The sequence below is a fragment of the Camelina sativa genome, chromosome 15, assembly GCF_030686135.1.
Source record: "Camelina sativa cultivar CO46 ecotype springtype chromosome 15, ASM3068613v1".
NCBI lineage: Eukaryota > Viridiplantae > Streptophyta > Magnoliopsida > Brassicales > Brassicaceae > Camelina > Camelina sativa.
Window position 1 is genome coordinate 9,201,160 of NC_141894.1, and position 25,633 is coordinate 9,226,792.

Genomic DNA, 25,633 nt, shown 5'->3' on the forward strand with positions numbered 1-25,633 from the left:
AAAAAGTTATGAATTCCTTTGCAACAATCTAGATATAGCTATGTCATACCACCGCAAGGTAGTGAATAGTATATGGTGATCCGTATCATCTGACCATCTTATAACGAAAAAGTCGATATTTTTATATAGAAAAATGAAGTAGAATACGGTAAGAAAATAACCTTTATGACGAAATTAGTAACGGGCCGAGGCCGACTAACTCACCCGTGACTTATATGCACATGATTACTCGATAGTCGTTACAATGGCTAAGGTAAAGTAAGCCCTAAACGTCCCCCCTCGTCATCTCGTTCCCAAGACGTGGCTCCATGCATGCATGTTTGCTTACGACACAGTTAGCCGTGTAATTGTTATGGTCTCTTATGCAAATTAACGTGAACAAGGAAACATGGGAACAGACTCGATCGGTTGAAAACTTTATAATATTACTTTTGTTTTTTAGTATTAATATTTAAATTATCTTTAAGTGATACTATTATGTCTGACTGTAATCGGTGATTAAAATGATCATCAATTCGCTCACAGTTCCATGTAAATATTTGTTTAAGGATAAAAAAAAAACAAAAAACGAAAAAAAAAAATTTGTTTAAGGCAAGTGTGAAATATGCAAATTTTCTACCATGGCTTCTTTTCCATGTTTTCACGACCGGACCGGACGGCGAACCGGACTACCTTCTGGGTCACTGGGTCAGCGGTTCAACCGGGTTCGACCGTGGGTCAATTCATTATGAAATGTTTACTATATTTATAGAAAATATATAGTTTATAACCAATCTTTGTTTGTCTCTACCACCATTAAAAAACAGGGCAACGATTAAAAAACAGGGTAACGATTAAAAAACAGAGCATTGCTTAAAAAAAAGAGCAAGAGTCACGATTATGAAAAAAAAAAACACTAAGTAAAACAAGAACATCATCTCCATCACAACAACCAATCTTCGTTGTCTCTACCCCCATTGCCTTCATGTTCTTCAGGTGGCATAGTGAAGTCTTCATCAATATCTGAAACATCTAGAAATCACATAGTTTAATCAAATATTGTAGGCAACTAAAAGAAAATTCTAAAAGTGAAATGAACAATTTAAACTTTTAAAGATACCATTAGACTTTTCAGGGTTTGTGTCTTCATGGTCTTTGGGATATTCCTCAGCAAGAGCATTCTCTAATTCATCATATTCAAGTTCACCTGCTTCTTCTTCTTCAACAATCCAAAATTCTGTTTTATCAATAGACTCATAGTCAACAGGATCATATGATCTTTTTCTTTTTGACCTGTACATGTAAAACAAAAACGAGATCATTACGTCACAAAGACTCACGAGGTCATATTATTTGATAGTATGATATTCACCTTTGTTGCAAACGTAAATTGTAGTGAACAAAGACGAGATCATTAAGTCGTTGATGCTCTAATCTATTCCTCTTCTTGGTATGAATCCGCTCAAACACACTCCAATTGCGCTCACATCCAGATGAAGAAGCAGTTTGACTAAGAATTCTTATTGCTAACTTTTGCAAATGAGGAGCATCATAACCAAAATATCTCCACCATTCATCTAAAATATCAATTAAAATATCAATTAAATCATATATAAAGTAAAATGCAAGTCAAATCCATGTTTAATAACTTACCTGGCTGTGATGTTTTGCTGCAAGTAAGAGCCATATCAGGAGAAAAGCTGCCTTCACGTTCTCTGTAAGATCTAAGCTCTTGAACGAGCTTTGTTTTGCTGTTCTCTGTTTGCTTTCCAATTAAGCTCATTAACCCACTCATAACTTCAGGCTTCTCACAAACTGAAGTTTGATCATACATGAAAGCTGGGTTCAAATAATACGCTGCAGCATGAAGATCATGGCGCAACATATGATCCCATCTTCTATCAATGATGTTTGTATAAGGTTGGTAGAGAGGTTTTCTTTTTCTGAACATCGTTTTAATGCCTAATCTTGCTCGATACATCCCTTCATACACATATGGCAAAGAAGGCTTCTCATCAGCATCACAAATGCGTAACAATCGAATGATAGGAGTCATAATCTTGACGATTATCAAGCATTCATTCCACATTCGCTCATCTAGGATAATCAATTTAGCTTCCTTTGCTTTAGACGTCTTGAAAAGCTGCTTGAGTTCAGCATCTGTACTTGTAACCAAAGCTTGTAGATCTTCTTTATGTTGATAGAGACTTTGTAGAGCAATGAAAGTTGTAGCAAAACGTGTTTCTCCAGGTCGAATGATCTCTCTCCAACCAGGTCTTTTTCTGACCCAATTTAAAGTCGACTTATGGTTGTAAACAAAAATGGTTACCTTAGACATCCGATGCGCTAAATTGTGAACAGAAGGTAGTTTTGTCACATCTTCCAAAATCAGATTGATACAATGAGCTGCACATGGAGACCAAGCAATGGTGGGAAACTTTTCAGCGAGAAGCTTTCCAGCAGCTTTGTAGTTGGGTGCACTATCAGTTACAAAATGAACTACATTTTCTGGACCGACCATACCCACAACTTCAACAAACAAGTTGCATAAATTCTCAGCACTTTCATAGATATCAGAAGCATCAACTGACTTGAGAAATGTGATTCATTTAGGACAATAAACTAAGAAATTAACTAGCGGTCTTTGTCTTGTGTCCTTCCATCCATCTGCCATAAGAGTACATCCAGTAGTGGCCCAAGTACTCCTAAACTTATCAATAATCAAAGAAACTTGCACCTTAGCATCACGCAACAATCCAACACGTAGAGCATGGTATGAAGGCCCCACATATCCATGACCCATACTTGCTACCTTATTCATCATAGGCTGGAAAAGTGGAGAATTCACGGCATTCATTGGAATACAAGCGTCATAAAACCACAATGCAACAGACATGTCCACATCATGTATTCTCTCTTTACTTTGCATACAAGCTTTTATAGTTGGTTGGGTCGGATCATGCACACCTCTTTTAAAGTATTCATGTAGATCAATACCTTTTTTCTTCCTCTTTTGACTTGGGCGAACATCACCTTCGATATCATCTCCATCACCATCTTGATTTTCAGGGCCATCGTTCGTATCATCTAAAACAAGCTTTTTCTTCTTCTTGTTCTCAATTTCTTTTAATGTGTTCAATATCTTAAATCGCACATCTCCTGGAATCTGTGAACACGCATCTGTATTTCCTTTCACACCCGCAAGATGTTGTTTCATCCTATTAATTCCACCTCCTAATTTTTTTTTGTGACAAAATGAGCATTCCAAAACTGTTTTTCCTCTTGAATCATTTGATTGAATCACATAGGACCAAGCTATATCATTTTTTCCTCTGACTGAACGGTTTGCAGCTGCTATTTCTTCATAGTCTTCTTCAGTTTCCATTACTTGTAAAATACACAACTACACAAGAAAAAAAAAACATAGATCAAACATAATACTATAACAGATTCTTAAAAGATGCACAACACATGAGGATCAGTTATTTATAATACAATTATAGGACATAATCGATTTATATATATGCAAACACGATGATGAATTGATGATTAACTATGATAGTTTAAAAAACAGAGCCACGATTAAAAAACAGAGCCACGATCATGAAAAAAGTATTATGTAAATGTCCAAAAGCAAGTGATGATGGAGATTAGAGACATAAGAAATTCAAAATAAAAGAGAAATTGAAAACAAACTGTTGGCTAAGCACTACGAGAGATGAGGACTGCGAGTCTGCGAGAGAAGATGAAGCAAGCGACGAGAGGTTCTCAAAACTAAACCCTATATTTGGTCTTAAAAATCAGAGATTCAAAATCGAAAATATTATTTTTGAACTGCAACCCGGCCGGTCCGGTTCGAATAACCGGGTCGTGGGTTTATAGCGGTTTTTTCTGGGTTTTTCCGGTTTTAAAATTTCCGGTTATTAGTAGTAGACCCAAACCGGTGAACTGTCCGGGTCGCGGGTCAACCGGTCGGACCGGCCGTCCGGTCCGATCGTGAAAACATTGCTTTTTCTTTTTCTTTTTGGACTACGCAACTTAACTTTTCACATTGATTGATTTCCAAACACAGACACAGTTGGTAGTAGATTCAGACTGTAATTTATAAAATATTGAAGAACAAAGGGGCCACAAGAGAAGTCTCTGTTTCTATGAAGACTTTTATTTAGTTACAAAAAGGACTTCTGTGTAACGTAAAACTTTTTTGACTATTCTTCATTTCGTCTCACAAAGACAGAACACTTTCAAACACATCTACTGATTACTTCTTGCTGGAGACAACAACATTTTTCAAACTTATAAATAATCAATCCTATTATTAATTCGATAAAAGTCGAAAATAACTTATGATTAATTTATAACAAAAGACATAGAAAAAGGAAAAATTCACACTTGAAGATTTTTTTTTTCTTTTCGTAGTTCCATAAAAGTTTTACTGATATATCTGTAAAACTATTCATTTGTCTACTTTTCTTTTCCTTTTTTCTAGCATTTATTCGGTGACAACCCGATACGATTATTCGCTAGATCGTAAGTGATACGTGTCCCTTGCTGCTGCACGTTCCCGATGATCGACAACGACGACGACGTCGGAGCAAAAGCGAAGCAGAACGTTCCGCTATCATCCACAGGGATCAGATAATTCTTCGCCGGCAAATCTAGCGACTTACCTCCGGTGAAATGAAACGTCACCGTCGGTACTTTCACTGTGGAAAGAGACGAGAAATCGTAGCACGTGTCGAACAGAGAGATGCTCGAAGTCCCCTTCTTGAGATTCGTAGTGAGTCTAAGAAACGCGTCGCGAAGCGAGTTATACGCCTCTGTCTGAAGACGAGTCACGGCGGTTCCACAATCCAAGATCACCCCTCCGCTTCCCGAAGCGTCTACCGCGAAGATCGAGTCAGATATCATGACCTTTTGACCACCGACGCTGAACCCGCTGAGCCCGAGGTAGTAGAACGTGTCGATCTTTTGGTTACGTAGAAGCGGTGCCGTCGCGTCTCCGCTTCCGAGTTGGACCGAGTTGAAATCAAGACTCGACGATTTAGCCGAGTCACGGTCGACGAGGCAGTAAGAAAACGACGTCGCTTTCATCTGATTAGTTATCGATAAAACTCCACCTCCTAAACCGAGTAAACCAGCTGCTCCGGTAAAGAGACCTTCGTTATCGTGACCGCATCCCAAAGCGACGTCGTTTAATTTACCTGACTCGCCAAACGTCACCGTATCGGTAGCGAATTCACCGACGGTGAAAGATCCGTCTCCGTAACTAACTTGGTAGAGACACTTGTTTGAGCGACAAGCGGAGGTTTCGAGAAGAGAGCACTGTGGAGCAGAGCAAGTGAGTGACTTGTACGTGGAAGACGAAGTCGGGTTAAAAACCGGGTCGGATTGTTGGTAACAGTCGGAGCAAGGTTGACACTGGATCCAGTTCACGTCGCTTCCCGTGTCGAGCACCAAGTACATCTCTTTCGCCGGAGTTCCGACTCCGATTCTTGAGAAATACTCGCCGCTTCCTTGTGAGGCTCCGGAGACGACAGGTGTCGTTAGTTCTTGCGTTTGGTAACGGGTATCTTCGTTGTAAACGGGTTTGAGATCGGATCTATCGATTCCTTCGACGGCGAACTGGATTTTCGCGGCGATGCCGGCGACTCGGGATGATTCACGCTCGAGTCGGCTCAGTACTAGGCTCTTGTAGTCTTTGTGCTGTGACGCGACGAGAATGTCTCGGGAGTGAAGCTCTAGAGACAGTGGTGAAGAGGAGTTTAAGAAGACCGGGTCGGATAGGGATACGGATTCGGGTCTGGAGGAGGTGAGTGAGGAACGAGCCGGGTCGAGTGAGAGGATGGTTTGTGTTTGCTGGAGAGATGAAGCGACGTCGAGCACGGACGTTTTAGGTGGAGTGGATAGAGGTCGAGATGAAGCATCGGTAGTGGTGAGGAGGAAGAGAGAGAGAGTGACGGTGAGGAGAGAGATAAGTCGCGCGAGAGCCATTTTTTCCCGGCGAAGGTTGATATGAGTTAAGTGGAAGAGAGAAAGAGTAAGTAATGTTTTTTATTTATAGAGAGGAAAAATAAATGGACTGAGGAGAGAGTCACTTAGGCCTGGGCATTCGGTTAAACAGTCGGTTTCGGTTCGGTTGTGTTTGGTTTTGGTTAATTTGGATATGCTAATATAATAACCATTCGGATATTATAGAAATTTCAGTTCGGTTCGGTTTGGATATCATTCGGTTCGGTTCGGTTTGGATATTAAATTTGAAAACGAAAATAACCACAGTTTTGGATATGTTTTGTTTCAATCCATAATCAACCAAACTAACCAAATGAAACCAAAAAATAAGACAAAATAAGACGCAAATATGGTTCTAAGTCCTAACCGTCGTGAATAAAAAACAGAGTTATGAATAAAAAGCAGAGTTATGAACAAAAAACAGAGTATAAAACACACATGTGAAGCCAAAATAATAAAAAAAGAGAACAAAGCTGTGTCATTCCCACTAAGTGGAGATTGTCGAGTATGTGTTCTCTTAAGCAACCAACAACGTTAATATAATAACCAAGATTCAAGAAATTGAAAACCAAGATTCAAGAAATTAAAAACCAAGTTTCAAATTACCACCACCAAACAGCCGTGAATCAAAAACAAAGTATAAAAAAACACATGTGAAGCGGAGATAATAAAAAAGAGAACTAAGTTGAGATTGCCGAGTCATGATGTCTCCTCCCAAGCAACCAACAACTTCAATATGTGATACATGATCCAAACTCTATATAATTTAAATAGTTAAGGTTAGCGCTTACAATTCACATTTCAAAATAACAAATGAAACATAATTTTAAAGAGATCAATTTGTATCTTTTTCAAGAGTATCATGCAGTTCAACTTCCGCAAGCAGTTGTTGAATGGTGACTACTCCTTTTTCAGCGAAGTGAAGATCATCCTTTAGCCATTGTTCTGTGCACATCAAAACCTCTATCATATAGTGAGTCAAACAACTTCTATATGGGTCTAGTATTCGACCACTAGTGCTAAAAGCACTCTCCGATGCAACAGACGAGACTTGCATAGCAAAGACATCTTTCGCTATCTCTGATAAAACTGGGAATTTTCCACTATTAACCTTCCACCATGACAAAACATCAAATTCTGTCCCCATCATAACAGTTGGGTCTGCAACATCTTCATTCAAATATACTTGTAACTCATTGCTTGCATCCTTGATTCCCTTCTCTTTAACCAATTCCTTGTACATCATTCTCACCCTTTTATACTTAAGGCCATGATTATCAGCTGCAACTTCCATTTTATTTGACAAATCATCATAACCTTCTTGACCACTCTGAGAAGATGACATATTATGATGGGATTGAGACTGAGGTAATTTCTCTTCTTCTTGTTGTTTGCTCAAACTACAACTGTATTCCTGGAACAGTTGGCGCAATACAACTTCTATTGAAGCTGTAAGCGTCTTAGTCTCCTCACTATCTTTCCCATAAAGCTGTTCAAAACAAAGATTTGGAAACTGCATTTTGTTCCGTGGATCAAATACACTAGCAACAATGAGAAGTTTATTAATATTCTTCAAACCCTCCCAATATTTGTCAAACTTCTCTCTCATTTCATAAGCTTTGTTACGTACTTCTGGATCACTACTCAAACACAACTCAGAGAGATTCAACTCGACATTAACAATCTCATCATAGCACTTGTGAGCACAAACTTTAGTAGATGCAGAAACTTCGAGTGTAGCGTTGTAAAAGATAATAAGAAAGCTTACTAGTCTTTCAATTTTTACCCAATCAACTGAAGTAGGTGGTCCTATCCTTTTTGTCCCATCTTTTTCACAATGTAGAAAATAATCATTGTAGAGCTTATCTTCAGCTTCCATCTTATCAAATGCTAACTTATACTTGATAGCTCTAGTTAGCATTAGATAAGTTGAATTCCACCTAGTACTTACGTCCAAAGGCATGCTTCCTCGGGTTATCCTAGCATTGTCAACACGCAGCTCAAATGCATTCCTTCTCTGAGTATTAGACCTCACATATTGGATCCCATTACGGATAGCAGTCACACTAGCCTCCACCTCATGTAAACCATCCTTAACTATCAAATTCAGAATATGAGCAGCACACCGCATGTGCATATATTTTCCACCTAACACAACCGAGTCATCTCCCAGTAACTTAAATTCATCTGTGAACATCTTGAGTGCTGAAGTATTGGCTGTGGCATTGTCAACTGTGATGGTGAAGATCTTTTCTATCCCCCATTCAGCTAAACACTCCAAAAGAACCGCTGATATAGTTGATCCTTTGTGGTCAGAAACATTCTTAAAACCAATAATAAACTTCCTTAAATTCCAGTTTGCATCAACAAAATGCAAAGTAATGACCATATAACTTGCACCTGTAGTGTTAGCAACCCAAATGTCTGTTGTAAGAGACACTCTCTGTTTTGTAGACTTGAACAGCTTCTTGAGAGATTCTTTTTTCTTTACAAAAAAACTCCACAATGTCTCTTGTGGCTGTTCTGCGCGAATGAGGCTGGTAGAGTTTGCACTTATTACAGAAATGTTTCCAAGCAAGACACTCAACAAATGATAGAGGTAGTTCAGCTAATACCAACATCTCATTTGTAGCCTCCCTAAATACCTCTTTAGAAACCTTCCCTAATTTCAGATTACCTTCAACACCATCTTGTTCTAATTTTTTTTGCTTTGCCTCATTCCATGCCTTGTATTCCTTGCAAATCTGCAGATGTGTATGTAAATTTGACGTCCCAGAAGTTGCAAGACAACTCATCTCCTTTCCACAATAGTTACAATTGCACTTGCCTTTCTTTCCTTCAATTTTTGTGAAGTGATCCCACACGGGAGACCTTGGATTCATTGGTTTTTCTGTGGTCTTTTGTGATTGTGGTGGCTTGAAAGTAGTTTCACCAGCTTTCTCTTTTCGTTTGCCTTTGTGGACACTTGCCGGAGCTGGACTTTGAGTAATGTTTTCAGCCTCCTCGTTTCCTTCTTGTTCTTGTGGAAAATTACTTGAGTCCATCTACAAAGTAACAAAGAGAAGTTAAAAACAGTTCGTATATATCAATTGTGAAAGACTTGCTTTTATCATAATTAAAATACATATAATACAACCCCTGTTTCCCCACCACGTAGTCACGTAGACACGTACGATCACATATATGTAAATCCACAATCACAATTGCCAAAGCGTCAAACACAATGGTCAACGAACAAAAAAATATTTCTATAGAAGGAATGAATGAAGGATCATAAACGACAACTTGTATAGTAGCAATTTGCAAAATCAATTTAGTAAAATAGTAATGGTTCACTTTAAAGACAAATTATGACATCAATTAAAAAAAATAAAAGAGAGAGATTCAGTCAGTGATGATATGAATCCTTACCTTCTATTCTTCTGAGTTCTGTCAAAGATGTTTGAGGCAATGATGGAGTTTTAGCCGAAGTCTGTCGCCGGTTTGTGTTATGTGTAATGTATTACTAGGGTCTAGGGAATTAGGGCTACTGTATTAAGGTTGAAGTCGAGAAAAGGAAACAACGGTATTTATATATATCATATATATCATATATATCATATATATATATTTATATAATACATATGATCTATTTCGGTTATTTTGGTTATTCGGTTGCTAACCGAAACCGAACTAAAACCGATTCTTAAGAAATATATTATCCAGTCGGTTATTTGAAAGTATCCAAAGCCAAACCAAAACCGATTTTTCGGTTCGGTTCGATTCGGTTCGGTTCGATTAATCGGTTATCGGTTTTTTTGCCCAGACCTAGAGTCACTCACGCCAGAATTGCTGTGGTTATAAAAGCCAACATCAATTATGTTATTATCACATTATGACATGTATAAAAAACTTTATAGTTGGATATAGTATTTTTTATATGTACAAAAAATAATATCAAGAATGATTATACAAAAATATAAAATCTTAATCTAGTGTGAATGTTTAAATATGATCCCGACACAGCATAAACATATTACACCGAATAAAATACTAAATGTATCGGCGACGGAAGAAGATTCGTGTACTTTGTAGAATTTAACACAAATAAAAAGAAAAGTTACAGCGTAGGTCTGGTAACTGTACGGACCTGAGTAGATAGGTACAGGTTGTCTTGATAGGGATTGACTTGCTAAATTTTCTTACTACAAGCGACTTTTTATCCAGTATTTTGACATCCCTAGATACGCGTCACTGAATAAGATAGGTGTGTTTATTTTATTGCAGAGAAATTCGAATACCAAAATACTCTTAATTATTTAACCAAATCACTTTTAATTTTTACGTAAAAAGCAAAGCTAAAATCTTATCCCTAGTAAAGTAAAAAGCTTTGTATTTTCTTACCATCGCTAAACCAATCAATATTTATGCGGTGTTTTAATGAATTTTTCATTTCAAACTTATATCATATCACCATGAGCTGAATGTTACTTACGACTAACATCTGTTTAGAGAAAACTCAGTCGAAGTTTTGGATAGGGATACTTTTGATATCTTATTCATCGAATTCAAAACTACTGAAATTATTATAAATGTACGATGTAAGGGGTTAATGTCAGTTTGTGTTGTACTAATTGATCATGAAATTTCGTGTTGTATATTTATTCAGATATTGTGTGTTGTTTATATATTTGCTAAGTACTGTAGATTCTTTTTTTGTCAATGCAATTTGTTTACAGGAGGATTAATGGAATTAACGACTTTTAAAGTTATAAAATGGAAAAGGGGTGAATGTGAATGATGTGAATGAATCTATTATATATAGGTTAAAATGGTAATTTAATGTGAGAAGTAGGGTAAGTTTCTAATGGTAATTAATTGTGAAAAGTGGGTAAGTTGTTACTTCGTTAGACGAGAGATTTGGGTTTATTTCGCTTTCCCTGGATTAATGGTAACGCACCCTTTTAGCCTTGGTTGTTGCGTATCATTTATTTCTCTTTTGTTTTCTTGTTATCTTACATTAAATTTATATTCCATCCCACTTCCCTTTATTCCCTAAATAACATGATACAATATTAAATCAACGATGGTTTGTATCGCATACTTTTTAGGTTTTTTTCCATATGCTGATATGCTTCATTAATTTACATTTCAAGATCCGTTAATATGGCGTTATTTCGTAATAAAAGTCTCAAGAACATTATAATGTAGACGCAATAATAGAGTTTTTTCTCTTTGTTAAAGGCAAAGATTGCAAAAAAGAGAGAAAGGAACAGACATTATTATTGATCTAGTTTGGGGTGACTGTACCATTATACTATTATTACTAGGCATGCTTGGATAAATTAGTATTGATGTCGATATTATAAAAGGAAAACATTGTGGCTTTGATTAGGTTACCAACAGTGCCGGCTTAAACATATTACATGCCCTTGGGCAAATTAAAAAAAAAATGCCCCTTAACCTATAGAAAAACTTACTAATTATTTTTTTGTTCTCTTTGCTTCATATAATTTTTTTTTGGTGCCCCTTCTAGCTTACAAATTTTTTTTGTGCGCCTTTAACTTGCAAAGTTTTTTTTGTGCCTTTTTTAACTTACAAATTTTTTTTGTGTGCCCCTTTTCTTATATGTATATGCCCCTTTAATTTATGTACCCGGGGCGGTCGCACTGCCTGCCCACCTAGTTAAGCCGGCACTGGTTACCAATTAAAAAAAAAAAAAAAAATTCCTTTAAATACCACTAAAAAAGTTTTTTTTCCAAAAATACCACATTTTAGTTTTTCTTCCAAAAATACCACAAAAGTTTTTTTTTCCAAAATTACCACTAACACAAAAAATTGAATTTTAAGAATGTATAATTTTTTTTTTATGTTTAGGTTGACAATTTAGTTTTAGGGGTAGGGTTTAATATTTATAATTTAGGAATTAGTTTTTAGTATTAGAACTTTAGTTCAATTATGTGGTATTTTTGGAAAAAAATATATTTTAATGGTAGTTTTGGAAAAAAAACTAAATTATGGTATTTTTGGAATAAAAACCTATTTATGACAATTGCCCTTAAAAAAACCTGTAAAAAAAAATCAAATTAGAACATGTGTTAGCGGGCTTGGGCCTGATGGCCTGGTATTGGCCCATGGGTGCGTAAGGAAATAAAAATTGTACTAAAAAAATAGAGATTTTATCCGTAAGGGCGCCAAGCGGTATGTGTGGTTTTAGATTTCTCTTCCAAAATTTCTGAATTTGTTCTTTGTGGAACCAAATCGAAATGCGTTGTGTGAATTGCGTCGGTTGTTCTTCTACTTGGTCACGGCCAAGCTCAGCTTATAACCGTATCTCCTTCTGTGGTCACCTTTCTTCATCTGGATTCTATCGATGTCCTTTATCTTTACGTTCCTCTTGCGATGCTAACAAATACAACTTGGCCGTGTCGTGCTCCTCTACATCTGGACCGTCCGATTCGAATCCCGAACCATCTTCGAATCGAAAATCTTACAGCCGTAGATGGCACAACCCCCTTCCCCGTCGTCGACATCCCGATCAAATGCCGTCTTCTCGGATTGTTCGTGATTGGATCGATTCAGATAGTACAACTCCACTTTCCCAAGGTAGTATACTATATTCTACCATGAATTGTGCACCAAGCTTCGTGGAACTATTTAGGGTTTAGTTTTGTTAGGCTTGAGTTTCTATTGCGGATGTCTTTTAGTTCTTACTAGTAGTGTGTACTGTAGTTTCAGAGAGATTCACTGTAGTGTCATACAACATACTGGGAGATAGAAACGCATCACATCACAAAGATTTGTACACCAATGTGTCTTTCCCTTACCTTAAATGGGGCTACCGCAAAAGGTTGATATGCGAGGAACTGATTCGTCTCAATCCAGACATTATCTGTCTGCAGGTGATGAACTTTACCTTGTTTTTTTTTATTCACGGGGTTGAGTGTCAAGGAGTTATGTTGATATTTTTGTTTGTGGATCCGTTGTAGGAAGTAGACAAGTATTTTGATCTTTTCAGCATGATGGAGAAAGCTGGATATGCTGGCTCCTACAAGGTTGATGTATTTCCTTTGTTCTATGAATTTTTCTGTGGTTTTATGAAAAAAATGAATGAATGGTATGACGTATATAAAAACATTGTTGGTTGGTTTTATTTATACTTTTCGTTCTGAAGCCTCAGCAAAAAGTTGTAGTTTACATAGAAGGACTACAAAATATAAGCTTTGCAATGGCAGCGGCGAACTGGAGATAACATTGATGGGTGCGCAATGTTTTGGAAGGCCGACAGGTAGCACTTATTGCTGGAATCTATTTGTATTAGTGTGAAGAACAAACGACAATTTTCTCCAAGTCAGTGTTGTTTAAGATATATCTTTTTTTTTTTGACAAGGTTTCGAGTTTTGGAGAGGGAAAACATTGAGTTTAGCCAGTTTGGTATGTGCGATAATGTTGCACAGCTTGCTGTTCTTGAGGTAGCAGTTCTTTTGAATGTTTCATGAACTTTTTTCATGTATTTGCTTAGGTGATTTCCTTTCTTGATCCAATTTTTTTGGTGGTTCCTGTCAGCTGCGGAAGTGTAAGTCAAGAAAGATACTGCTGGGCAACATTCACGTGCTTTATAATCCAAATAAAGGAGATGTGAAGCTAGGTCAGGTAAGTCTCCACATTTCAATTGGTATATATATCCTCTACACGAGCATTTGACAGTCATGAAAGTTTACAAATGTTGTTCTGGCCCTTTTGGCTTTAAGTCTTCATCAGTTCTATTTATCGGATTCATGTTTTAACCTGTTTCGTTTCATTGTTTTATGTTAAACTAGTGAAAATGTACTAAATATCAGTCAAGAGATGCTCACTAGCATGTCTCCATATGAATTCATAGCTTTAGTTCCTGATTCGTTCATATGGCTTCTTCTTGACTGATAGATCCGATCACTCTGCTCAAAGGCTCACTTGCTCTCTAAGAAATGGGGTGACATTCCCATTGTTCTAGGTGGGGATTTCAATAGCACTCCCCAGGTACATATCTTTTCAGAAGAACCCATCCACTTTGGTATTGTGTATATGCTTATCTTATTATTTGATTTTGTCCAATCACGTGCAGAGTCCATTGTACAGCTTTTTGGCATCCTCTGAGGTATGCCCATTTACTGTCTTGCTTCATTCAAACTACATATCTGTCCGCTTGTAGTTTCTTAAACCGGATTATATATGTTTCTATCTTACAGCTAAATATCATAGAACATGACAAAAAAGAGCTGTCTGGCCAGAAAAAATGTCGTCCAACCCAAGTTCTTGAGACCGGAAGCAAATCTAGTAATACAATAATGTTCAACAGCAGGTTAAGATTATTTCTCTGAAGATTTGATTAGGTCTACACGACTATACTTAATGGTTGTCTAGTGACTGCCTGGTGAAATAGCCATTGTGCTCACCTATTGTTGAATTTGTAGCTCTTGGACCAACGAAGAGATCCGTGTCGCGACCGGGCAAGAGAACTCTTACTGGGCTGTACATCCACTTAAACTCAATAGCTCATACGCCTCAGTTAAGGTAACAAACTAAGCTTTACTGTCTATATATATTGCAAGAACTAGTGAAACAATTAGTCTTAGATAATGTTTTCATGGTACACAACAGGGCTCAGCTAATAATACCAGGGACTCTGTTGGCGAACCTCTAGCAACCTCGTATCACTCGAAATTCCTCGGAACGGTTGATTATCTCTGGTAAAACATTTTACATTAAAACAAAACTTGAAAGTGACTAACTTAACAGGTTGGTTGATGAAACTAACTAGTAGTTTTAAACATACGTGTGGTCTGGTTTAGGTACTCTGATGGTCTTGTACCTGCAAGAGTTCTTGATACTCTTCCCATTGACGTTCTCTGCAAAACTAAATGCCTTCCTTGTAAAGTATGTTTTGTATTCTACAGTTTTAAGTTTTCTTACTACACTTTTATGTTTAATACATTATACATTAAGAGCCTTCTACGTCTTGCAGGAACTAGGAAGCGATCACTTGGCACTTGTTTCCGAGTTTTTCTTTGATCCGAACGGTTGAAAGCACCTAAAGCCAGCTTCGTTTTTTTTACTTATGGTTTACAAATGGTTTGTCTGTGTTTTTACAAATTACCCGAATTATATGGTACGATACCAAACCGACTTCTCCGTAAATAATTGAAATTGGGATAATCAGAAATTCAGAATCAATAGTCAGCTTTTTAAATCCGGTCACTATGTATTAAACCGACTTTTTTTTTTTAACGTAATTGAAAGTAAGATAACCAACCATAATTGGTTCCAGTTTATTGTGATTTCTGGATGTAAACCGAACCGGAGATAAGCCTTGTTTTAATTGAACCAGTCGGTACGATTGTAATTTGGTTCCGGTAAATGGAAACGAGATCTCTCAAAAGCTTCTCGAGATTTTGTAAGAGCTGTAAGAATTGGAATCGAAAGAAGAAGAGAGAAGAAAGTGAAGAAAATGGCGTTGAGCTCGTTGACATGGGGTTACGCACGGATCATAGCTGGAACACTTGTCGGTGGGGCTCTAGGATTCTACGTAATGCATCGAATCGAAGTTAGCTACAAGGTTAGTTTCTTCGTCTTCGTCTTCTCTCTTAAGAAAGCGATTGTGCTCGATCGATCTTAAGACTGTTGGGGTTAATAACGCAGATGAAGATGGAGGAAGCGTTGAAGCAATACGAGAAGGAAAAGCTGAAGAGACAAGAAGAAGAGAATCTTAGTCTGATCAATGAAGATTCCGTTTAGTCTTTTTTTTTTACTTATTTATTTTTGAGTTTCGTGGGAGCATGCCTTCAAAGTGTTCGACGAAATGCCCAACATATGTTTTATGCTGTTTTCTCTTTTTTACTCTTTTTTTGGTTTGGTTTGGTTTGGTCTGGCATTATATGAAAATGTTTCAATTGAATTTGGTTTGAAAACTAAATAACCATGATATGTATTTTCTTTGTTTCTTAACTAAATTAGTACATCAAAATAGTTGTTGCATCTGAAATTACAAATCCTTAATCAATTATGCTTCTTTTTTGTTTTTTGAAAGAATCCTTTAATGAATAATTAAGTATGTATATCATAAGGATTGATGAATTTGATTTTGAAATGGTTAGGATGAGCTAAAATTTAGAGAGTTCAATAGTAGTAAAAAAAGTTGGCTATTGGGATCGTTCAAAAGTTTTTGGGATCCCAACTAATTGAAAAGTTCAATTCTGATCTTACCCACCATGGACCTACTGGTTGCATGTTACTTGGACTTCCTCTCGGATCTTTCAGGCGGGCCTCTCTATCCCGTAATGCGATGGCACCAACCTCACTCAGAGTCAGAGAAAAGGTCACATTATATTTTCAAAATATTAAAAAGAAAAAAAAAATTCATCAGTAGAAGTTGTGATTTCATAATACAAGTTGAGCTATTTACGTAATATTAAAAAGTGATATGTTAATTTATCAACTAACTTGGTTAAATATGCTATATATATAGTGCTATTCTTCTTCTTTTGTTAACGTAAAAATTAGAAAAATGCGAGGTACATGTACATGGGTGATGGGTTTATATAAAGCCAGTAAGTTGGCAAGAATAAAACAAAACTAGATATGCCCTACATATATAACTATTTCGTGGATATCCAAAAATTAGAGGTTGTAAATCGGGTGTTTTTAAGGAAATAAAAGGTTGTAATGAGTGCAACAGCCAACAGGCAAGAGATGTCTTGTCTTCGTGAACTTCACGTGCATGGTGCATCCCCTCCCCATTGCTCTTTCGTAAAGATCGTAATTAAGTTTGATTACTTTCTCAATTATAATGAAGAAAGATGTGATGGATTCGACCTTTCACTTCCTTACGTTTGAAAATATATAAATCTCCCATGTGATTCTCCCCTTTTAATGGAAAATGATATATACCACTAAAGTGGATTTTTTTTTTTTCTTTCTGTTGCTATACTACTTTAGATTGTTGAATTTTATAGTTCAACAAATTTCAGAATCTGGATCTATAACGTCCATAGATATCTAAGACGAAAATTTTATGTTGGGATTACAAAACGTAAATAATACTTCGTCAAACATGAGATTTATTAACATAAAGTTTCTAATTAACATTGGAACAATATTCCTATACAATATTTGCTGTTAAATAATTATTTCTATTGGTAAAACTTTAACTCGCCTACACTCCGTGACAATTTTAATTGTACTACGACGTAGATTACACGATTAGAAAATGGCACTTTTGTTTGGTCCCAACCGATATCTATTTTAAGAAGTTTGTGAGGTTCTGCAATTTTGTAAATCTCTTCACTCAGAATTATTCGGTTTTGTCGTCTTATCTGAAAGATTGATATATCTTTGTCAAAGTTCTATTTTTTTTCTTTTTATTTTAATCATAGTTGTGACTTCAACTAATACACGTTTCAAAGCTAAAATCACTAAAGTTTAAAACAAAAGATGGAATCACAAATCTTTCGCATAAATAAAAAAGAAGAGAAAAAAACAGTACCATGATTATGTATGTTTGCTTAGACTAAGTGGTGGTAGTTGCCCGTCAAACCACAAAGCAAAGAGAAATAAAAGAAGAAGAAGCAAAACTTGCACCGTCATTCGCCAAAATAGTAAGAAACAAGATTTGAAAACTAGCTTGAAATCACACACTTCTCTTTGGAAGAGATATACGTGCGTCGGATATTCCACAAAACGGTCATGTGTAATGGCAATTTCTTTTAGCCAAATGCCAACTCAAGCATAGTACTCCAAAAATAGAAATTAAAACGCACAATAAGAAACCACTAATTAATAATATTCGCGCAAAGAAAGTAAATAACAGAAAACTACGTTATTCTTAATTTGTTGACAAAGAAAAGCTACAGTTCTTCTTTTCATTTTTTCTGTTGGGGCCAAATACTACGATATTTTTATACGAGAAGTACATACATACACATATGTGGTTCGACAAAAAAAACAAAAGCTTATGATTATGAATATTATGTTTGAGGTCTCTGATGATTCACTTGAAATGAGCTGTCCATATTGTAAGGAAGACATGACTAGACCTTAATTCGTGATGGATATCAATTATTAGATGACTAGAGATTTAAATGCAAAATATCATCATATGTGTCTCGTCAGAAGAGTGTCTACGGTTTTCTTTTAAAAGTATGCTAGTATACGTTTTCACAGTTTTTTTTTGTTTTTGTTGTTGTTTTTGGGTCAACCTCTTATAGAAATAATATAGTCAAATGTTACTTCTCTCGTCGTGTGAATATCAGAATATGTCGAAAGTTTCGAATGAAGCCTGTTTCAATGATTGATAATTTAGATCTTTATCGTAAAACTACAGAAACGGAATGTAATTTTGTGTTTGTTAATAACATGTGCATCATGTGAGATTGAAACCCAGTTGTTACATAATGATACTAACACAAACTAGTAGCTAGACAATATACTCTTGTCAATCTTAATTTATGATTGCAGGATAGCTCTTTGGACTCGTGCATTTCTCTAAAGGAAAGACTCTTCTTTTATTTATATTACTTAAGTGAAATTTCATAACCATGCAAAAGGTTTCAAACGTTTATTTCAAAAAGAACTCTAAATCGGATAATCCCTTTAAATAGTTTATTTATTTATTTAGCAGTTAAACTTAAAGTAAGTTTGCATGCATGTCCAACTTAAATTCGAAGAAATTAAGATAAAATATGGACGGTCCGCAAAACCTATGTCGTTTCTAACATAATCCAATAATGGAACTGAATAGATCAATTTCTACCGATGATGAATCTTTGAACTGAAAGGAGACAAGAAAACAATACATCAAATATTTTCAACCATAACGGGAAGCTAGTCGGTCACACTTCACAAGTGGCCTTTGTTTTTGGGTTGTTTCGTTGAAGGGACCCGAATCAATGGTGGGGAATACTTTCTACTTATCTCTTTCTCTCTCCCACTCCAATATATATATATATAAATGATGAACCTTCAATTCCTTTTAAACACCACACAATCATCAATTTACACCCTGAATCCCCCATATATATAATACTCACATTAGACAATGAGGGAGAAGTCAAAGGAGGAGGCAGTGAAGCATGGGGAGAAGAAGAACAAGCCTTCTTCACCAAAAGGAGTTGGAGAGTTTCTGAAAAAGAAGAAAGGGAGGTTCTATATTATTGGGAAATGTATTACTATGCTTCTTTGTTCGCACAAGTGATCATCAAAACACACATATTTGTATACATATATAATTATGTTATCATGCATGTGTATATATATAGATGATGATAGAGGTATAAAAAGGAGAGAGTTCACACATAAATACATCTTTACCTTTTCCGTATCTCTCATTTTACGCGGGTGTGTTGTTGTCGTCGTACAGTATACATATATTCATATCACTAAATATTCTTCTTTGTGAACTATATATATATATACAACATGCAATACTATCTCCCATGGACCATGGGCCATGGTTGTAGAATTTATAATGTATCAACTTTTTTTTAGAGAGACAAAGACAAAGAGGATGCCTTTTTGAGCACTATGGATTGTAGATTATTAACATGCACACACAAAAATTGTAACATATTAAAAAGAAATTGCATTCATTTACCGTTTAGAATTAGGGGATGGAAATAAATAAAATACAGTGGACTAAAATTTCTTAATGGGCTTATATTCTTATTGGGTCTTCGTCGTCTCGTATAATAATGAACATAGAGAGCCCCTCGGGCCCAAATAATCTCTTACACTTTTCAAGTCTGAACGTCGTCGTCTCTCTCTCTTCTCTTCTCCGTTGTGTTATCGTACCGTCACGCTCCTCTAAAGACGACGGACGCAGCCTTTCTCCGTTCATCCTTTCGCCGGAAGTTTCTTCCAGGTATCATATTCTGCTTCCGCCGTTGAAATTTTTATTCGGTTTTGTTTCCATAGAGAAAAGGCAATTCCTTAGTTTTGGATCGGCGAATCGATTACAAATACACAAAAATAAAAAGTTAGGTTCTTCAGTAAAGTTGTTGGTTGTATCCGTGTATAGAGTTCCTTACACTTGGGGATTTTTTGGTTTTTAAATTTCTCCAATTGGGTTTTTTTTTTTGTCTTTGTTTCTATGTTGGCTCAGGGGAGATTTGTTTTCAGCTTGTTAGGGTATAACGATGGTTTTAGAAACTCTAGAGAGTTCATGTGAGGGTTCAAAGAGAAGACATGTAAACGGTGGTGATGTTGCTGTTCCTTGTTCGGGAGATGAGTTTAGCAATGGAGACATAAGTGCTGCTCCTGAAGTTCCAGCCGTAAGCTAAAAAAACCATGGGTTTGATCTATGCATATTGCCACAGGTGTTTCTGCTCTTGTTGTGACATTTTGGTCATTGTTGTGTCTTATGTAGAAAAGAGCTAGGGTTTCAAGGGAGATGACATTTGAAGATATTTACGGTGCGGATACATTACTGAATGATGATGATGAGGAGGATGATAGTGATTGGGAACCTGTGCAGACGCCTGTGGAGTTTGTTAACTGGTGTTGTGTCAATTGCACTATGTCCAACCCTGGTGATATGGTCCATTGCTTTGTACGTTTTCATTTACTTTTTTTGCTTTACTGCTACTTTTCTGTTATCTCGTACGTGTCTGCACAATGTGCATTTTGTTATGCATCTGTAAAGTTGATTCCTTGATGTAGATTTGTGGTGAGCATAAGGAATCTGGCATCCTGAAGCATGGATGTTTTGCGTCTCCGTTTTCTAAAGATACTGGTCTCATTGAAGTCGAAGAGGAATATGGAGGTAGGAGTTACTAGCTTTGCATCTTCCCCTAGACATATTGCTTTTTCAGTTTTTAAGTAACGGTAAGCATGTCCACTTCTCTTTTAATTCGATCTTAGGAAGCTCATCTGCAACCAGCTCGACAGCTGTTGGGTTCGACGAGAGAATGTTGCTACACTCAGAAGTATGATCCTGTTACCGTTTATGTGTTTATGTTTTCCTGAGAAAATTCTAGTATCTGTTGACATCTCTATGTCATTATTACCTCCAAAGCTTTTCTTCGTGCAAGTGTTTCCATTTTAATATGTTCTGATGGCATGCTTAAAAAGTTTGAAGTGAAGGCACATCCGCATCCAGAGAGACCTGATCGTCTTCGAGCTATAGCTGCTAGTCTTGCCACAGCTGGTATGTTTCGTTTACTTTCATGAGAATATTAATATGTTTCATTTTACAATATCATACTGTTGAGAGTAATTTTGGCACTCACCAGATTTGAAAAATTTGCAGGTATTTTTCCTGGAAGATGCTTACCTATTAATGCAAGAGAAATCACGAAACAAGAACTCCAGATGGTGAGCTGCTACATAACTTTCCTAGACATTTCTAATGTTTTGTTCATCGCAGAGGATCCCTTCATTGCAGTACTTTTGCAAACAATTCGCTAACTGGGTTGTGTTTGTCAATTTTGAGGTCCACACTTCAGAGCATGTTGATGCTGTTGATACTACAAGCCAACTTCTCTACAGGTTTGAGTTTTAAACCATTTGTTACTTTTTAGTGTTCACTGTTCATATCCTTGCTTGTTTACCTGACTGTTCAAACTTGAATCGTAATTTCCTTTGCGTAAGCTGCCCCATTATTTATCTCTTTTTGTTCGTAAATCGTAATCCCATTTTTCTTTTACCACTGTCTGGCAGCTACTTCACCTCTGACACATATGCTAATGAGTATTCAGCACGTGCTGCTAGACTTGCAGCAGGTTTGTGCGCTGATTTAGCTACAGAAATTTTCACTGGCCGTGTAAAAAATGGTTTCGCTTTGGTATGTCTAATTCACCATAATTCTTGAATTTAGAGATAACTACACCATTTAGTCTAAAAAAAAACTCTGATTGAATCAGGTTAGACCTCCCGGTCATCATGCTGGTATCAGGCATGCTATGGGGTTTTGCCTTCACAATAATGCAGCCGTTGCTGCATTAGTAGCACAAGCAGCAGGGGCAAAGAAGGTGCTGATTGTGGACTGGGTAATATTACTGATAACTCAATGCTGGGTGATTTTGTAGATATTCAAACTTCTTTAATTCGTTGTACTCGACATTGTGTGGTTTGCCTCATATGAATGATTTATCTACCTTTGCAGGATGTCCATCATGGAAATGGAACCCAAGAGATATTCGAACAAAACAAATCTGTAAGTTGCCTAATTTTATAGATGTATGCGCATCGATTTTGGAGTCTCGGATGCCGTAAAAATATTATTGGGAAATGACATTTCTTGCACTTATGATCTGTAACCATTGTATAGGTATTGTACATATCCTTGCACAGACATGAGGGAGGAAACTTCTATCCCGGTACTGGAGCTGCTGATGAGGTACCTATTCTCCTCTGTTTTACATTGTCTCATCCAACATTCATTACTCGATGTATTTGTTGGTATATATATGCATATACCTTATTTGCATTATCTCTGAGATTTTGGGATTTTTTTTTTTACTTTCTGCTCTGTTTCCGAAGTCTATTTGAATTTTCTCTGTGCAGCAGAGGAATATTTTCTAATAATAATTATGGGGTGTAGGTTGGTACAAATGGTGGGGAAGGTTATTGTGTAAATGTTCCCTGGAGTTGCGGTGGAGTTGGTGATAACGACTATGTCTTTGCGTTTCAGCATGTGGTTCTTCCCATAGGTACAGAGTCGTTCTACGTATCCTCTTTTGAGTTTGTTCAACTCTATCTGAATTTGTTCATATAAACGTTTTGGCTTAAATGAACCTAATATTCTTTTGAATCTGCGTTCAGTCTAATTTTAACTGGAACCTTCCCTTGTAGCTTCTGCATTTTCTCCAGATTTTGTCATCATATCAGCGGGATTTGATGCAGCTAGAGGAGACCCATTAGGATGCTGTGATGTAAGCTTCATATTCCAGGGCTGTAATTTAGACAACTTCTGGAATCAGTGTATTGTTTCGTGGATTTCAACAAAGAACGTTCTGTTCTACTCTTTTTTTTTTAACAGGTGACTCCGGCTGGCTATTCTCGAATGACACAGATGTTGGGTGATCTGTGCGGTGGGAAAATGCTAGTTATTCTCGAGGGCGGGTATGCGTTTTGCCGTTTTTTGAATAGCCTCTTATTCTTTAAGGGCAGATTTTGAATAGTCTCTTGTTTTTGTTAAATGCAGTTACAATCTTCGCTCCATATCTTCTTCTGCTACAGCAGTGATCAAGGTTAGTCTCTATTTCAAACTTGATATCCTTTAAATCTGCATTCTGATCCGGCTTAATCTATAAAGGTGCTTCTGGGTGAACATCCGGAGATCAACCCGCCCATCGCTACCACACCTTCAAAAGCTGGCCTACAAACTGTTTTTGATGTGATGAATATTCAAATGAAGTTCTGGCCATCACTTGCAATCAGCTACTCCAAATTACTCTCAGAGTTGGAAGCACGTCTGATCGAAAACAAAAGTGAGTGATGATCCTTCCCAAAATAAACTATTTCCTTCGTCATTGCACTTTCTCCTAATTGAATCTCTTACTGGTTTTTACAGAAAATCAGATAAAAAGGAAGCTTGTTCGGGTTCCCACATGGTGGAAATGGGGACGCAGGAAGCTTTTGTACAAGTTTCTCTCAGCTCGTATGAATTCAAGATTAAAAAGATTTTAGAAAGCATTTTTCTACTCGTAGCAACAACTGTATTCTAACTTGAACTTTTGATACCTCGAGAATACTGTTTAATCGTAGGTCACACTATTTATATCTCTTCATTGTTCCATATTCATTTGCGTTTTAAGTATTAGTTGAAACGTTATTTCATCTTTTGTTGTAAACATTGTGGTCTCATTCGAGAGCCATTTCATCTCTTCTATTTTTTTTGTTTGGACATCAAAACAAAATCACGCATTTCTGTTGCCATGTTTTAATGTTAACGCATCACATGTTTATTATCATCAAGTGATGAGACCGTGACTCTTTCACGCATCACATTATGTTACCATCCAAACAAAATTACGCATCACAGGGTGTTTTAAATAATGTTAACGCATCACAAATAGATTTATAAATAGAGGCACAAACTGCATGCTCACAACTGAGCGATGGAATCTCCAAACCAATACTACTCGGCTCTAGTGACACTCGTAAATTTATCATATGGTATACACATGTAAATCAAAATTACTGAACATTCACAGAATCGGAGCTTCATTATCATTGGAGAAAAGTTATTAACAAAAAACCTCAAAATTCTATACAATAATAAACCAAATATTAGTCTCGTTCTTTCCTTTTGCCTCGCGCACCAATACCATGCTGGATCTTGACCGAACTAGGAGAATACGAGCATCCGAGAGGGGCAATAACATCATCATCATCATCAGGTGGCATAACATCTTCTACTTGTTGGATACCATTATGTCCATTCAGGTATCCGAGATCCACTTCTTTGTAGTATCCTCCATTCCCTCCAATCAGGTAAGCTCTGTCGTTGATAAGGTATTGGTCTTTATCGAATACCACAGCGATTTTCTTCTCCTCATCAATGAAGAAAAGGCCACCCTGATAAGCAAACTGATGAATAGGACCAACGAGTGGTTCCAAATCCACTGCTAAGAAGACCTTCTTGTTCCATGACACCACATTGGGCTCAATCTTATCCGTAACCCAAATCTCCATCGTCCACGTGTCGCGCAGATAATACACTGCAAGCTGCTCTTCTCTAACACTAGAAAGAGTCACGGTATCGTCCGGGTAAGAGTGAAATGGCAGAGGCAGCCGCGGTCCAAATCTCTCACTTGTAAAATCAAAACAGATCAAGAAATCTTGGACGTCCCCCAGATTTACGTATCCTTGCGCATCCTCCACTAATTTTTCTTTAGCAAAAAAGTAAGTATCACCCTTTAAAGACACCGACACGCCACGTTTATACGGATTTACCTCCCAGTCGTCAGGGGTGATGCCATCAAGAACCCTCCATGAATTAGACTTAAAATCAAAGATTTCGAACTCGGGAACACCAAGTCCGAAGAAACAATTTTTTTAAACCTCAAGACTTTTTGGTTTTCAAAGTTTTGGTCGTGTCCGAGAGCATATATGTCATACATGTGGAAAGCCCTTCTGGGTTCGATCCACCTGGTATGTCCCAAATAGGGGTTCCATACCACGAGCCTAGTCTTGTCCGTGGGCAAGACTAAGAGTAAGCCGTTGGAGTGAAAAACTTTTGATATCTCCACTTGATCATCTGAATTGTTGTTGTTAGTTAAGCTAGTAAGCTTACCTATTCCCTCCAACTGATCTTCGTCCTCGTATCCATGGAGATTTACGCTCATTAACCAAAGCCTGTGTTCAGACATCATTATTATTAACTGCCTCGCCGCGTTATCAATGTGCATCTTTACAAACCTCGGATCTTTGGATATAGAGTTCCACTTTTTGCATGTGAATCGCACTCTTCTCATACATGTCAATGGAACCCTAGAGAGTATCCTCACCACCAAATCCCGTGGAAGATCGGACATCGTCGTCATTGCTTTTACAACTCAATATCGGCTGGGGTATAAAAATAAATTAGGGCTTTTTCAATTAGGAGATTATATACATCTTCTTTACCATTTTTTTTTTCTCACTTGTTTTTTTGTTTTTTTTTTCTTTTGGTAACAGCTACTAGTAA

The 25,633-nt window shown here is 36.9% G+C and overlaps 5 protein-coding genes and 2 pseudogenes across 12 annotated transcripts; 4 read left to right on the forward strand and 3 right to left on the reverse strand.

Moving 5' to 3' along the window:
- Positions 1 to 922: 922 nt before the first annotated feature.
- LOC104748298 (uncharacterized) lies at positions 923 to 3,364 on the reverse strand (annotated as a pseudogene).
- Positions 3,365 to 4,265: 901 nt separating this feature from the next.
- On the reverse strand, positions 4,266 to 6,259 carry LOC104746219 (protein ASPARTIC PROTEASE IN GUARD CELL 1). Its single transcript, XM_010467647.3, has one exon. It carries the CDS (start codon positions 5,971 to 5,973, stop codon positions 4,465 to 4,467), a length of 1,509 nt encoding a protein of 502 aa, XP_010465949.2. The 5' UTR covers positions 5,974 to 6,259; the 3' UTR covers positions 4,266 to 4,464.
- Positions 6,260 to 12,151: 5,892 nt separating this feature from the next.
- LOC104746221 (carbon catabolite repressor protein 4 homolog 3) lies at positions 12,152 to 15,199 on the forward strand. Of its 5 annotated transcripts, none has more exons than XM_087488839.1 (14): positions 12,152 to 12,576; positions 12,703 to 12,872; positions 12,960 to 13,025; positions 13,206 to 13,258; positions 13,361 to 13,442; positions 13,537 to 13,623; positions 13,897 to 13,989; positions 14,075 to 14,107; positions 14,199 to 14,311; positions 14,424 to 14,523; positions 14,611 to 14,699; positions 14,802 to 14,886; positions 14,975 to 15,008; positions 15,049 to 15,199. In XM_087488839.1, exons 1-14 carry the CDS (start codon positions 12,237 to 12,239, stop codon positions 15,144 to 15,146), a joined length of 1,443 nt encoding a protein of 480 aa, XP_087344965.1. In that variant the 5' UTR covers positions 12,152 to 12,236; the 3' UTR covers positions 15,147 to 15,199. The 5 variants fall into 5 exon arrangements, with proteins under 5 accessions (XP_087344965.1, XP_010465951.2, XP_010465952.2 ...); XM_010467650.2 differs by having other exon boundaries at positions 12,170 to 12,576; positions 12,709 to 12,872; XM_010467649.2 differs by having other exon boundaries at positions 14,975 to 15,199.
- A 58-nt stretch (positions 15,200 to 15,257) lies between these two features.
- On the forward strand, positions 15,258 to 15,984 carry LOC109129042 (uncharacterized). The gene is made up of 2 exons (XM_019236571.2): positions 15,258 to 15,565; positions 15,649 to 15,984. Exons 1-2 carry the CDS (start codon positions 15,458 to 15,460, stop codon positions 15,742 to 15,744), a joined length of 204 nt encoding a protein of 67 aa, XP_019092116.1. The 5' UTR covers positions 15,258 to 15,457; the 3' UTR covers positions 15,745 to 15,984.
- Positions 15,985 to 18,978: 2,994 nt separating this feature from the next.
- On the forward strand, positions 18,979 to 23,861 carry LOC104746223 (histone deacetylase 15). 3 transcript variants are annotated; one of them, XM_087488842.1, is made up of 18 exons: positions 18,979 to 19,864; positions 20,122 to 20,273; positions 20,369 to 20,551; positions 20,662 to 20,764; positions 20,863 to 20,927; positions 21,073 to 21,148; positions 21,251 to 21,315; positions 21,434 to 21,489; positions 21,661 to 21,784; positions 21,864 to 21,989; positions 22,106 to 22,156; positions 22,271 to 22,339; positions 22,544 to 22,652; positions 22,795 to 22,874; positions 22,982 to 23,064; positions 23,147 to 23,192; positions 23,258 to 23,432; positions 23,516 to 23,861. In XM_087488842.1, the coding sequence occupies exons 2-18, from the start codon at positions 20,139 to 20,141 to the stop codon at positions 23,629 to 23,631; spliced, it is 1,662 nt and encodes a 553-aa protein (XP_087344968.1). In that variant the 5' UTR covers positions 18,979 to 19,864; positions 20,122 to 20,138; the 3' UTR covers positions 23,632 to 23,861. The 3 variants fall into 3 exon arrangements, with proteins under 3 accessions (XP_087344968.1, XP_087344970.1, XP_087344969.1); XM_087488843.1 differs by having other exon boundaries at positions 18,983 to 19,864; positions 20,105 to 20,273; XM_087488844.1 differs by lacking the exon at positions 23,516 to 23,861 and having other exon boundaries at positions 23,258 to 23,440.
- RTFL20 (ROTUNDIFOLIA like 20) lies at positions 19,043 to 19,324 on the forward strand. Its single transcript, XM_019236468.2, has one exon. It carries the CDS (start codon positions 19,043 to 19,045, stop codon positions 19,196 to 19,198), a length of 156 nt encoding a protein of 51 aa, XP_019092013.1. The 3' UTR covers positions 19,199 to 19,324.
- A 235-nt stretch (positions 23,862 to 24,096) lies between the features above and the next one.
- Positions 24,097 to 25,493, reverse strand: LOC104748300 (putative F-box protein At4g09790; annotated as a pseudogene). The gene has a single exon (XR_015582423.1). The product of XR_015582423.1 is annotated as a putative F-box protein At4g09790 (transcript).
- Positions 25,494 to 25,633: the final 140 nt, after the last annotated feature.

Excerpts from the sequence above, each read along its gene's own strand:
- LOC104746219 (XM_010467647.3), bottom strand. The coding sequence starts at position 5,973 with ATGGCTCTCGCGCGACTTATCTCTCTCCTCACCGTCACTCTCTCTCTC.
- LOC104746221 (XM_087488839.1), top strand. The coding sequence starts at position 12,237 with ATGCGTTGTGTGAATTGCGTCGGTTGTTCTTCTACTTGGTCACGGCCA. Across the intron at positions 13,026-13,205 it reads GATATGCTGGCTCCTACAAG|CGGCGAACTGGAGATAACAT; the intron begins GTTGATGTATTT and ends TTGCAATGGCAG. Across the intron at positions 13,443-13,536 it reads CACAGCTTGCTGTTCTTGAG|CTGCGGAAGTGTAAGTCAAG; the intron begins GTAGCAGTTCTT and ends GGTTCCTGTCAG.
- LOC109129042 (XM_019236571.2), top strand. The coding sequence starts at position 15,458 with ATGGCGTTGAGCTCGTTGACATGGGGTTACGCACGGATCATAGCTGGA. Across the intron at positions 15,566-15,648 it reads GAATCGAAGTTAGCTACAAG|ATGAAGATGGAGGAAGCGTT; the intron begins GTTAGTTTCTTC and ends TTAATAACGCAG.
- RTFL20 (XM_019236468.2), top strand. The coding sequence starts at position 19,043 with ATGAGGGAGAAGTCAAAGGAGGAGGCAGTGAAGCATGGGGAGAAGAAG.
- LOC104746223 (XM_087488842.1), top strand. The coding sequence starts at position 20,139 with ATGGTTTTAGAAACTCTAGAGAGTTCATGTGAGGGTTCAAAGAGAAGA. Across the intron at positions 22,157-22,270 it reads TATTCGAACAAAACAAATCT|GTATTGTACATATCCTTGCA; the intron begins GTAAGTTGCCTA and ends ACCATTGTATAG. Across the intron at positions 22,875-22,981 it reads ACCCATTAGGATGCTGTGAT|GTGACTCCGGCTGGCTATTC; the intron begins GTAAGCTTCATA and ends TTTTTTTAACAG.